Source organism: Onychostoma macrolepis, chromosome 08, assembly GCF_012432095.1.
Source record: "Onychostoma macrolepis isolate SWU-2019 chromosome 08, ASM1243209v1, whole genome shotgun sequence".
Taxonomy (NCBI): Eukaryota; Metazoa; Chordata; class Actinopteri; order Cypriniformes; family Cyprinidae; genus Onychostoma; species Onychostoma macrolepis.
The window spans coordinates 12,620,269-12,633,805 of NC_081162.1; the positions used below are offsets into that span (position 1 = coordinate 12,620,269).

The window sequence follows — 13,537 nt, forward strand, 5'->3', positions numbered from 1 at the left end:
CTCACTCCTTGGCGCGTCATGTGTGCCGTGTATTTCGTGCGAGCACAGGCAAAAGCGTGAGGGCTAAGGGTTGTGGTATGCTGTTTCATGTGAGGACTCGTGTGTGTATGTGTGTATATTGCGCGTGTGAGTGTGAGTACCATCTGTCGGTCAGGCACACAGAACGCATTGTATCACAGCTACTTTCAAAGCCCGGTCGCAAAGTTCACACGGACAACCAGCCAGGAAGAGAGCGACTGATAAAAGGCATATCAGAAATCTGGATGTGCATTGTGTGTTCCTGCAGCCAGGACAAAATCACATGAATCCAAACATGGGCTGCTTGATGAGAGATCAGATGACACCCGTTTCAGCTGAAAAGCATTTTATTGGAATTTGAACAATGTGAAACATTGATGACATAAAATACTTTTTCTATTACCACAGATACTGAAGTATTTCTTCATAAAACCTGTGTGCACATTTTCAAACAACAAATATGATTCATCTGTATGGTTGCCCTTATTCTTTATTTTTTCTAAATTTAGGATAAAGTTGCTACCTGGAATGTATTTTAATAATAATAATAATAATATAATTTAATAACTAAGTAACCCTTAAAAGTAAATAAACCTAAACTATTATTTATTTCAGTATTAATTTCATAAAAAAGTAAAAATGTTAATTCAGTTTAAAATAACTATTTTTTATTTTTATATATTTTTTATATATTATATATATGTGATAGTAAAGCTGATTTTTCAGCAGCCATTACTCCAGTCATCAGTGTCACATGATCATTTAGATATCAAACATGCTGATATCAACATTTGCATTTCTAAACATTTTTGTGTGAACCGTAACGTTTTTTTTTCAGGATTCTTTGAGTAAATAGAACGTTCAAAAGAACGTATTTTACAGTATTAAACAGGGAAATAGTGTGCCAAAATAGTGTGCCGTATAATATAAATACATATAAAAAAGAAATTCTGAAAATGGTTTTAAAAACGGCACCCCTGGTTTTACTAAAAGATTTTGCCCTTAGATGAGAGATGATCTTTATGAGGATGTGTTTGCATGTGTACAGGAGCAGAAAGCCCTTATATGGTGATTTGGGGCGTGTATTATGCTAATTACTGTGGGGACATCCTCTCTTGTTTAGAATAATACTTTCTTTCAACATTGAATTGAGAGTAATGTGTGTGAGAATAATATGCACCTAGAAACTTTGCGTGGGAACTTTTTCTGTACACAATTATCAATGAATGAGACCCAATAACTGTAACCATTACATTGAACCCGATAACCATTTCACTACATGAATACTACCAGAAAGCACAATCATCATTAACCAAATAACTTTAATTGTACAGTAATTAAACTCAAAGAGACTTCTGGAATTATCTGTTCCCAGGGCGGCGTGACCCACAGCAAGTGTTACAACATTTAAGGGTTGCACCTTTGACGTATTATTAAATATTGCATCACTGGTGATAAATGACCTGAGGTATTTATCTGGTTTGGATGGAGCCTCTGTAGTCCCGCCATCTGCTGTATCAGGAAGTCCATGTAAGGCTTGCGTATCTTTATATCAATCTCAATGTGCGCGTATCATGTCACCATGTGTCCAACATGGCTTAACGTACTTGTTTTAAAAAGCACGTATTGGGATATTAGCTTGTGCATGATATAAGCTTGTGCATGCATGGTTACGGGTTTTCGTAATTGAAATTACGTGCATGTGTGCCGTTGTGCCCTCCCCTGTGCCCCGTATAGACCCGGCAGCTGCAGAGGGGATCAGAGTTGAGCTGCATTCCTGGGGAGACCCCTGAGGCAGGACAGCTGCAGTGTGCCTGCCTGCGTCTCTCTCTCTCCCTCTCTCCAGAGACGCAGTAATTACACGGGACATTCCACAATTTATTACTGCAAGCATACGTGTACATGCACACAGAAACGCTCCCACAGATGCAGAGTGTAATCACTGATGCTCATGGCATGTTGCTTCAGTCTGTTGTGGGCACACAGGTGTCAGCCAATAGTGATCAGGCATGATCTTGCTTTAAAGGAACAGTGCACCCAAAAAAATGAATGTTTTGTCATTATCTATTCACCCTGACGTCTTGTGAAATTTGTATGATGAATGCCCAAGCTGCTCTTTTCCAGATAATCTCTAATGTCCGGTTATACGTACACAGCATGCAAAAAGCAGTTAATAAACAATATCTGGAAGATGCACTGCATCTATCCCATCAGGCTACTAGCTCTAAGAAGCCGTCAGATTTGAGAAGTCAACGAAAAATACCTGTAATTGACTATATACACTAATGTTCAAAAAAGGCTCCTATGCCCTCCCAGTCCACATTTATTTGAAAACAGTAATATTATTTCAAAATAACTGTTTTCTATTTTAAATTCTAATTTATTCCTGCCATTAAGCAAGTCTTCAGTGTCAAATTATCCTTATATATATATAAAAATAAATACAGAATATTTGTATAATGTATAAATGTATTACTTAAAAACATCAGTGTTTCATGCTGTTCATATGCTGGGTTTAAAGTTTTGTGCAAGAAACAGACTGAAATGTTAATAATTGGATGAACTATCCCTTTAAGTCATCAGATCATCATTCGCGCAATTTTCTCTCATTCACCACCTACAGTACCTCTTAAATCCTTCCTCTTCCCGTCAGTTTTAATGAGTGAGCTACCTGATGCCTTGTGCGTATTAAGTTTATTAGATTCTTCAAGTGTCCTCAGGTTAGGTTAATGTAGGTCAGGCTGTCTGACTGAACAAAATGTCTTCCTGTTGTGGGAGTTTAGATCAGTGTTATCATTAACTCTACTATTACCACACCCCAGGCGAGAGCAGACTTTCTCCCATACACACAGGTTGCTTGCTGTTTGTGTCTAGACAGACGCACACTAGGCCTGCTATTCTGTATGTGTATCTGAAGGATTTGCCCTACTGCTAATTACTGATGTGTGTTTTCTCTAGTATGTGGCTGTCGTCACTGTGGCTTTTGTGGGCTCCGGGCGGTTCTGTGACCCTGACGGGAAAGGGTTTTGTTCTTATTTTGTGTGTGTTTGGTTTTTTTCACAAGTTCACAAAGCCCAACCGGCCAGTAGTTCAACATTTTTGTGTCAAGGGAAAAATGTTTGGTATGTATATACATATATATTTTGCATCAGACATTACAAATAACTATTTTATTTCATTTTACTAAAAGCTGAATTTTCTTTATTACAACTGTATTAAGTAATGCATAAGTCAAGCCAAGTCAGTTGGTGAAAATATTGCTCCTCAGTAATTCACTTTGCTGGTTTACCAACAGGAATATGTCACCACATAGATGTTCCCGCATAGACTCATATAGAGGTATAATGGTAAATTGTCTTGCATTTACCACTTGGCAGGTGTTCATTTTGGACCTGTACTGAGATGTGAAGTGAAACTGACTGAATAGTGGAGACGGAAATCATGTCTGAGCACACTTTTGCATGAATAGCAGCTGATTAAAAATGCATGACATAACATCTGACATGTGAAAGGGAAAGAACATAACAACAAGAAACACAACAGCCATCAGCTGAAATGATGAGGTTTGCGTGCAGGTGAGGACAGAGGGGTGTTAATGGTGTCGGCGGGAGAGAAGGAGGAAACTTCATTCCTCGTAAGCGTGGTGACATTTGAACGTGTTGCTTAAATAGACGGTGATTTGTGACCGGAAGGCTCTTTGCAGTGCCGCTGCTTCCTGTTGTTTTCCTGAGTCACTTCACACCTCGTCTTAAAGCAAACATTCTCACACACTTGTACTCAGACTCACACAATCTTACTTCATTAATCATTAAACTGCCTGCCACCTTCAGGCCCCGTGAGCTCCCACCCATTCAGCTTCAATTAATCCCCTGCTGCGTGTGGGGAGCCAAAGAGAGGCGTAAAGAGATGAAATGGGAACGACAGATTTGACTTCAAATCACTAATGTGCTTATTATGATGCAGAACCATCATGTCCAACCTCTGAACCCAGTGATTCGCTTAAGCAAAATCAAAAGCATTTATGGCATAATGTTAATTGCCACAAAAATCATTTCAACTTGTCCCTCATTTACTTAAAAAACTGGCTTAGGTCGCGTGTTCACCAAAGCCATTTTAGCCGGCTGAAAACGCCAAACCCTCTGCTGAAAACGCTCTGCAGCACATCCACTGAGACGCTGTGGTTGCTATGATACAGAGTATCTGCTTAAGTAATGACGCATTGCGAATGAAATGTTTTATGTTGCATTATTTTTTTTAAAACAATATTATGGTAGTCCTTCAATTTCATCTGGTAAAGAAGTAAATACTCTCCTCCACTGTCGTTCAGTCGTAGTAAAAGCAGGGTGTGGTGGTTGGTCGGTATTAGTCCCGCCCCTCCTCCACTGTGATTGGTTAGCTGACTAAAAAGTGACAGTGATGAGCGCTGTGTTTTAACCGAAATTACTAAATTTAATAAAAGCATGATAAAGATACTCAGTGCTTAGCACACTACTGGTGTTTTTTTTAAAAACGCTGTTCTCCCATTGAGAACAATTGGAAAAAAAACGCATTGGTATTACAATGGGAGTGAATGGGGACAATCTAAAAACATTAAAATGTAAACTAACATGATTTTAGTGTGAAAGAAATCACTTAAACTTTTTTGTAAATGGTTGATTATTTTGATAATTGATTAATCGGATGATTTTGACAATTAATCGAGTGATCTGACATTTTTTGTAACTAACAATTGGTTTAAAAAGAAGTAATCCTTGATTTTATTGAATAATTCTTTATAATACGTAATGTAATAGTATATGCATGTACATCGGCCTGACATACTGCAAAAGTGACAGATATTGCATTAAAATATGCTTTAACATCACCCAAAGCAGTCATAATATTTTATATTCTTATCAATTTTATATCATTACATGTAATACTGACTATAAAAATAATTATGTGGATGAAATTAGCCTGCAGAGGGTGCGATATTTCAATATAATTCATGGAGCCCACAAAATTGTTGGGTAAAACTTATTTTTTTTAAATTCTAAATCAAGTACTCAGGTCGATTAACTGTGACAGGCCTAATTCTACTCCTTTTTTTTTTACATTGTTGGCATGACAAAACACCAGTACAACTTTGAATTTATGATTTAAACAACTTCACACATTTTTTCATAACAATTAAAGTACTTTTATAAAATTGTAACACAATCACACAAACCTACAAAACTTTTTCAATTGTTTTCAAAACAGCCCTAATTTAACATATTTTTTACATTGTCTGCATGACAAAGTAACGCCAATACAACTTTGAATTTATGACATTTACACATTTTAACATAACAATTAAAGTACATTTATAAAATTGTAAGCTTCACACAAACCTGCAAAACTTGCCCTTATTCACTACCATTGTAAGTGTCACTGTAACCTCGTTTTTTTTTTTTTCAAAGAAAACAAGGAACAAGTTTAGATTATTTTTATGATAATCAATATTATGCCACAAATGCTGCTAATTGAGCTTGTACTGAGAAATGAAATATTGTAACCTGAAATATTCCTTTAAATACAGTTGTCACTCCTAATACTTTTCAGTGTGGTAGAGAAACAGAAGCGTAATGAGATCTCCCAGGCGCATATGAGGTCAGGTTTTGGGCCGTGCTCAGCGCTGCTGTTGTTAGGTCACTGTTAAGGAAGAGTTGAATGACAGCAGAGAACGAGGGAGAGACAGAGCCAGTCTGTGATCTCTCCGCTCTGCTGCTCTAACACAGCCTCCATTTATACACAAGAGAGAGAGAGAACATTGAACATAAACAGAGCACACACCTCCACTGACACGCGCTTGCCTCAACATAAAACATACTGATAACAAAACCACAGAGTCATGTGCTTTCCCAGATTTCCCCATATGCGTGTGATTCCCGCAGGTGGTGACGTCCCGTGAGCTCAGTGTTATTAGGGAGCTGTTGAGCTGCTTTCATCTTGTTTAATCACTTTCTATCTGTCTCTTTCTTATTAGGTGAAACATCGCTGGTGTGAACTTGCGGTCAAGCACAAAAACACAGCGGCATACCGAGACGTTGAGCAGTTTCTGATCCATGACCAGGTACATGAGTTGTTCTCCAGCGCTCTGTTCCCAAACCTAATGAGCTGCCTTTACTGGCAGCCTTTTAAGGCATGTTCATGACACATTTCAGAAGTCATTTTAATTTCTGTCTTTTGATATATAACTTTTGCCAAAGACAGCATTACATGCATCCTTCAGTGCACAGAGCTTGGTGAAAAATAATTCAAATAGAAAATGATAATAATACATATTTACTTGATATAAATATATTTATATCATTAATGAAACAATTATGTATGTGTATATGTGTGTGTGTGTGTATATATATATATATATATATATATATATATATATATATATATATATATATATATATATATATATATATATATATATATATATATATATATATATATATATATATATATATATAAATATAAATAAATTGTATTCCACAAGTATGCATTAAATTGATCAAATGTGACAGTAAAGACATTGGTTACAAAAGATAAAAATTTAAAATACTGTTCTTTTGAACTTTATATTCATCTAAAAATACTAAAAATAATAATTCTATATACAATATATAAATAATATGTTTATAATACATATATATACAGTATATGTGTAATACAGTAATACATACATACATACACACACATATATATATATATATATAAATAAATACATATATGTACAGCATATATAACAGTTGTTTTAAATTGTAATAGTTCACAATATTACTGTTTTTGATGATTTTTATGATTATAAAGGCTGTATTTTATCAAATAAATGTAGCCTTGCTGAGCTTAGGAGACTTTTTAAAATGTATTTAGTTTTATTTTAGGTGATTATCAATAAGTACTTACTAAATAACAACGATTATTTTCATCCCCCAATAAATTGTTTGTAATATATATGGATTTGTTAATTTATCAGTCATTTATAAGGTTACATTTCAGTCAGGTTGCTGCATTGGAAGCGAGCTCCCTAGGTAGTAGGCAATGACGGAGCTCACTAAGTTTTAAACAGAGCTTAGATCTCTCTGTCTTATAAAGAACACTTTTTGATTCCAGTGTGTGTGTGCGTGTGTGTGGCAGGCCATGGGTGTGTATTTGTATGGTGAACTGATGGTCCAGGAAGATGCCCGGCAGCAAGCATTAGCACGCCATTGCCTATCCATCATTAAAGATGACATGGACCAATCAGCACGCAGCGTTGTGGAGGAAATGATTCTGTGAACTCAGTCAAATCAGGTAAGAGTGTCACGTCCCTTCTGACCTTTATATAGTTTGAAGACAAGATGATTTACAATTTAAATCGGCTCATTCTCAAAAAATGCTACAAAAGGTTTTTTGAAAATTGAGAGATGTTTTATAATCAGCTCATGCCGTCTCAAGCTGCACCGTCAACATATTTTAATGGCCGAATAACGGCGGGTCCCATTACTTGGCTATTTATATTATGTAAGAGCCGCTTTGAAAAAGTCACTCAGTAGCCCGAGAGATGCAGAAGTCATAAAAAAGCCCCTTTGTTTTTACTCCCCACATTATTAAAGATCCACTCCCAGTGTCCTGGCCACCACCACATTCACATTCTTCCAGAAGCTCCCGTCTGCCTCTTCTGCACTTTTCCAGGAAGCCTGTCCAGATCTGTTTGTATTACGATGAATTCGGAATGTGCTGCTCAAACAATTCCCGAGCACCAGAAAAGAAACGGGTCAGCACCTTTTCTTCAGACGGGGCTTTAGGAGAGGCGTGGGTCTCTGTGCTCTTACTGCATCAAATTCCTTCCTCCACAAGGGAGGGATTCCCTGGGTCCACATAACAACTCCTAATTTGTTGCTTCCTTAAAAGCTGTGGCGGACTGATATATGGTAGTAACCATGAGCGGAAGAAAGGGTAATTGTCTGGCTTTGAAGCCGCCTATCTCACCATCACGCTGAGATATTATTCTGTTTAACCGAGCGACACGGGCTGCTCGTCAGCTTATGGGAAAGAGACGACTTATGGGCCCTGAGATAAATCCATTAGTCGTCCCACGCCAGCGTTTTTGGTGAAGCTGTGGTGATTTTAATCTGCCGGCAAGACAGTTTTATTTGTTTGGGGACTCGGAGGAGACGGGTGGCTTTTCCAAGACGTTGTGGTTTATGTCACTTGACTTAGATGAATCACGCCGGTCAAAGCGATCATCCTGCAATTTGTGCTGCGCTAATGCAGCATTTTCATTCTCAAAGAGCCTGTTTGTCTTCAGAGGTCAGCGTCTAGCCGGTGTCAATAATTCTTCAGCACTCATTGGGCGTCTGCCTCACTCAGACGTGCCCTGAAATGTGCTAAATTCTGATAGCAGATTACACCTGTTGTTTTGAAGTACGCCAAACAATGTGTCAGGAAAAGCTATTAGGCCTGAATAATGAGTGTTGTGCTTTTCGGGTTTTTAATTTTGGGGTCTATGATGTGACACTTTTTTTGTCTTATTATTCAAAAATACATAAAAAATTACATTTACACACATGATTATTCAAAAACACCTCTGCTGTCATAAGCACATTTAAAAAAAAAAAAAATTGTGTTAGAACTCGTTTTGATATTTAATTTGTGGAATATAAATTCCAAAATGTCAAGGTGATGCAACTCTTGATATCAAAATGCTCTAAAATCAGACTAAAATTTAATGACTGAAAAGAAAATCTTTAGGAGTTTGATATGAATAAACCTGAAAAAGGTTATATCTATCTATCTATAATTTTATTTTCAGGTATGCATGTATTAGATGGACAAAGTTGAATGACAATTCGAAATAAAACTAATAACTGAAAAAAATTTGATAATAATAAAATAAGTAATAAAATAACTAAAACTGAATTTCCAAAATAAAAAAAATGACAAAAGCACATATACACACAAAAAAACTAAAACTTACTCAAATGAAAATCAAAAACTAAACTAAAATGAAACCCAAAAATTTTTTTTAAATATTTAAACTCTTTAAAAAAAAAAATTACAAAAAAAACTGGTTACGCCACACGACATTTCATTTATTTGAAACTTTTCTTGAAAATAGTATACAAGTTTTTCAAAAAACCATATGCAACCAACATGAATACAAAGTGCACATTCCTTGGTACATATTTTAAACTGGATTTTCATAGATGTTCCATTCTCTTTATCATAGACACTGTTACATATCATTGGTTCTTTTCTTTCTTTAGTGGAATTTGAAAGCTGTTTTTAAAAAAACAGTCAGTCAGTTTTCAAAATAAAAAAAATTTCAAAGTTCCCTTTATCCCTAGATGTTAAAAGCAGCCACAGTTCATGCCTTTCAGAAATACTCAGTGTGCCGATTACAATCGGTGTACTTCAGAAACAGTAAAAATATCCCAGAAGTGTAAGAGAACTCCTGAGAAATGTGTCAGGGCTGAAATCTGAGCGTCTCCTCATAAGAAGGGGCTGGAGTTGCTGGAGTTTGGAGGCCTGTGAAATGCGTCTTGATGGGGATAATGAGGGACATATCCGCGGCCCAGCCAAGCGTGCTCCATCGCAGGAGAGCAAGAGGATCTGCAGGTTTTGCCTTTCATGTTGCTGGCTGTGTGGGTTCCTGGCGTGCTGATTTGTGACTTAAGATAAAAATCACATTGCCAGGGATTACCACACAACCGCCGCTCGGACGGCTGCTATGGCAACCAGAGGCACCGTCTTAACGCAGCTCCAGAAAATAAAAATTAAAGAAGACATGGCTTTTCTCTGTGGGCCTCCAACAGGATGACAAGAAAATGCAGAGGAGGAACGCTTCCCTGCCGACGAGTGGCGTGGGTGAAGGAGCGCGTACGCACGAGTGTCGAGGAGAGACTCTCAGAGCAGGTGCAGAGCTTAGCTGATTGGTGAACAGTGATTGAACTCTTTGTTCACAGTGGCTAAGTTCTGCACCTGATGAGAGGATGACAGATGGAGAGACCTCAGGGAATGTCTTTTTCCCACTTCTTTTCATCTCATTACAGATGTGAAGTGCTAAAATTGTAATGATTGTACATTCGGATGTCAAAGAAGTTTGAGAAATGGAAGACGGCATGAAAGACAAAGTCAGTGGAGGTGTCTGTAGTTTAGGTTGTGGGTTAAACAGGAATAGAAGACTTTCTTCTCGCACGTCTTCATCAGTTACATCTGTAACAAGCTCTTCCAACAAATTTCTTGGTTGGTGCCAAAGAGGACACTGACAACGTGCCACCAGACAAGAAACTAAGGGCCAGATTTACTATCAGCTTGCGCCAGCACAATCCCCCATTTGGCGTTAAACTACTATTGTCAGGATTTACTAAAGACACGCAGTGGGAAATTAGCGCTGAAAAGGCGTGGACATAGTTATTTTTGCAACTCACCTTTTGAATATGCATTTGTAGGAGTTTCGATGAGTAAATTTACGGGAGAATATTTAAATGAATCACGCAACGCTATTTACTAAGATTTGTGCTCGTCAATTCACTGGTATTTGCAGCATTATTTAATGCCCAAAAAAAGCATGTCTTAAAGCAGGCGGTAATTTGCGTTGCTCTTGGTAGAATGCGCTGGTCATTATGGAAATGATCTTGCTGGTTCTGTGTTGTTTTATGTGCACCTTGTCAGTAAATCAGAATTTTCCCCTCCCGTTGGGGAGCTTTTATGGAATTGCGCTTTAACGCTAATTTACCCTGTTTAGTAAATCTGGCCAAAAGTCACAGCTTTCAAATGTTGTCATTTTGTAAAGAATTTTTTTTGTGGCTCTTTCATGTATTGTGACAGATCGCTGTTGCGTCTCAGTTCACGCGGCACGTGAACTGATCATCTCTTCCTTTTTACTTGTTATAGCACAAAATAAACATGAAAGAACATCAGAAGGTCTTTCAACCACAGAAAGACGTCAATACACACCATTTTTCAAATTCAAGTTCATTGACATTATTCGACTCTCCTGTCTTGTTTGTCAGACAAAAATGGCAAATTCTGTGTTATGATTGGTCAGATCGCCTGTCAATCAAACTCCCTGTAAAGGGTCAATTCACTAACTGTTCAAGAAAATTATGTCAGGACTAGGAATATATATTTTTTTATGCTTTTATTTAATCAGGATGCATTAAATTGCTAAATTAGAGACATGTACATTGTTATAAAAAAAAAAAAAAATCATATTTCAAATACATATGGATCTTTTGAACTTTCTGTTTACCAAAGAATCCTGGATTAAATGTTTACACAAAAACATTTAGCTGCACAACTGTTTTCAACATTGAAAATAAGCAAATCAGAATATTAAAATGATTTCTGAAGGATCATTTGACACCGAAGATTGAAAATTCAGCTTTGGCATCACAGGAATAAATTACACTTTAAATCTATTAAAATATAAGAGTTATATTACATTGTAATACTATTTCACAATAATACTGTTTTTACTGTATTTTATATCAAATAAATCCCTTGGTGAGCATAAAAGACTCTAATTTTCTGAATGTTAGTGTAAATGAACATACTACATTTTTTTTTTATTATTATTGTTAAAGGTGATGAATTGAGTTTATCATACCCTTATTTTCTGCCCCACTGGCTAATTTCCCAATTGCTTCATCAAAACATTTTCCAGCATATGGTGCTTTCAGATCATACTGAGAATTCATATATCATTGTGCAAACTTTCTTTGAGGGTTTCTGGAGTGAAATGAAACTTTATCGTAGCAGTGCGGTATGACGTGGTTGCCTTCATAATGAGCTGATTGTGAGATCCCTTTCACAACGAGCATAACAAACTCTTGCCGAGAGGTTGGCATGACAGATGAAGAGCGAGTGTGAGATGGTGGAGATGGCTGTAATGAGGACTGAAGAGAAACAGACTGAGCTAATGGAGCCCACAGTGAGATGAGTAGCCCAGGAGTTATCGTCTTCTCCTCCTCCTCTTCTTTCTTCTCCTTATACTCAAGTCCTCTAGCATCACTATGTACCTCTACTATGCGAAAAACAAAATAGCTTCACTCTCTCCTACTCCTGGGCCATGAAATCCAGAGGAAATTCTGGGAAATGTGGACGAGACATGGCCACATAGACCAAACATCTGCATCTCTGGACTGTAAAAACAGCTCCACTTTTAGATTTGATGGGTGAAATATGAAAGACAGCAATTGAGACAGGAAGTTGTGCTTAAAAGGACCTCTGCAGATTGAGTTAGCGGACGGCCAGCGGCCAGCATGCCGTCTTCTAAGTCATGACAGATGTAGGAGTTAAATATGAAGCTGAGGAGAAGCTGGCCATAAATGACTATATTTAGAAGCTGTTTAAAGATGCATTACCATCCATGGCTAGTAAAAATGGAATTAGTTGCACGGGCTGTATTTAAAATGTCATTAGGAGATATTTTGTGGGAAATGAAGTGCTAAGCACCTTCAGCTGAAGCGTATTATCCCATATCTGATCCTTCCGTCAAGTGGCCCATGCTGAACGTGAGTCATATGTGAGCGTGTGAGAGATAGATGGACCTGGCCTCCCGTGCCTACTGAGCTGATTACAGTACTGTAGAAACACTGGCTCAGTTCAGCAGGAACAGGAGTCTGGTCCACGGACCCCCCAACTCATCTCTGCTTCTTCAGGCTCACCCACACACATGCATCTCAGTACACTTGAAGTGTGCCTAGCTTGGAGACCAAAAGCATACATCAGTCTTCTTATTGTTAAATAAAAGAAATATTCATTAAAAAAAATAGTCTGAAGCTGAAATAGAATATACATTTTAAGAAAAACTTAAATGAAGCCTACTAAACCTAAAACTCAAAACTAAATGTGGATAGTTAGACATATTATTCCCAATCTAGAACTATTTATAAATAGTTATAACTATTAATACCATAATAAAGAGATACATTGCCTCGATACATTATTTCTGATGTCATGACCATGAATCATAAGTTTTCCTGTTGAACTGATTGTGGCTCTTCTCTTGCAGGTTTCAGATCTGTCTGGTCTTCAGTCACATGTTCAGCTCAGGGAAATCAAGCAGGATCTGACTGTCTACTGCTCGCTGATGCTCAGAGAGAACAGTGAATGGACTATTCAAAAAAATCATTGCACATTTAAGCTAGAATACATAAAATAACATGTCATATTTAGTATTGTCAGAAATAAAAACAAATACTGTGTACACAAATGTATGTGTCATTCTGAAGTCTGGGTTACCTGGACTTCCACAACAAGGTACATCCTGTCTTCTTGCATGTTGAAGTCAACGTCAGCATTTTCTGAACTCATTCACCCCGTGCCTACCATGTCAAGTTCCAGAGTCCCGATCAGATAGCAAGAAATGTTTGGGGTAGAAATACGTGCTGATGACCCATGTGTATACACTAAACACGTCACCTTATCCTCGCTGTTAGTGTTTCTACAACACTTCCCACATTCAGGGACATTTCTGTGGTTAACATCACATTTTCATATAATTGTGTTCCCA

The 13,537-nt window shown here is 37.4% G+C and overlaps 1 protein-coding gene across 1 annotated transcript in view; it reads left to right on the forward strand.

The window, feature by feature from the left end:
- aopep (aminopeptidase O (putative)) overlaps positions 1-13,246 on the forward strand; it is an 84,748-nt gene extending 71,502 nt beyond the window's left edge. Inside the window, exons 15-17 of the mRNA XM_058783956.1 lie at positions 6,026-6,112; positions 7,174-7,329; positions 13,037-13,246. Coding sequence (XP_058639939.1) covers positions 6,026-6,112; positions 7,174-7,314 — 228 coding nt within the window. The 3' untranslated portion in view covers positions 7,315-7,329; positions 13,037-13,246. The remainder of the gene's footprint in view (positions 1-6,025; positions 6,113-7,173; positions 7,330-13,036) is intronic.
- Positions 13,247-13,537: the final 291 nt, after the last annotated feature.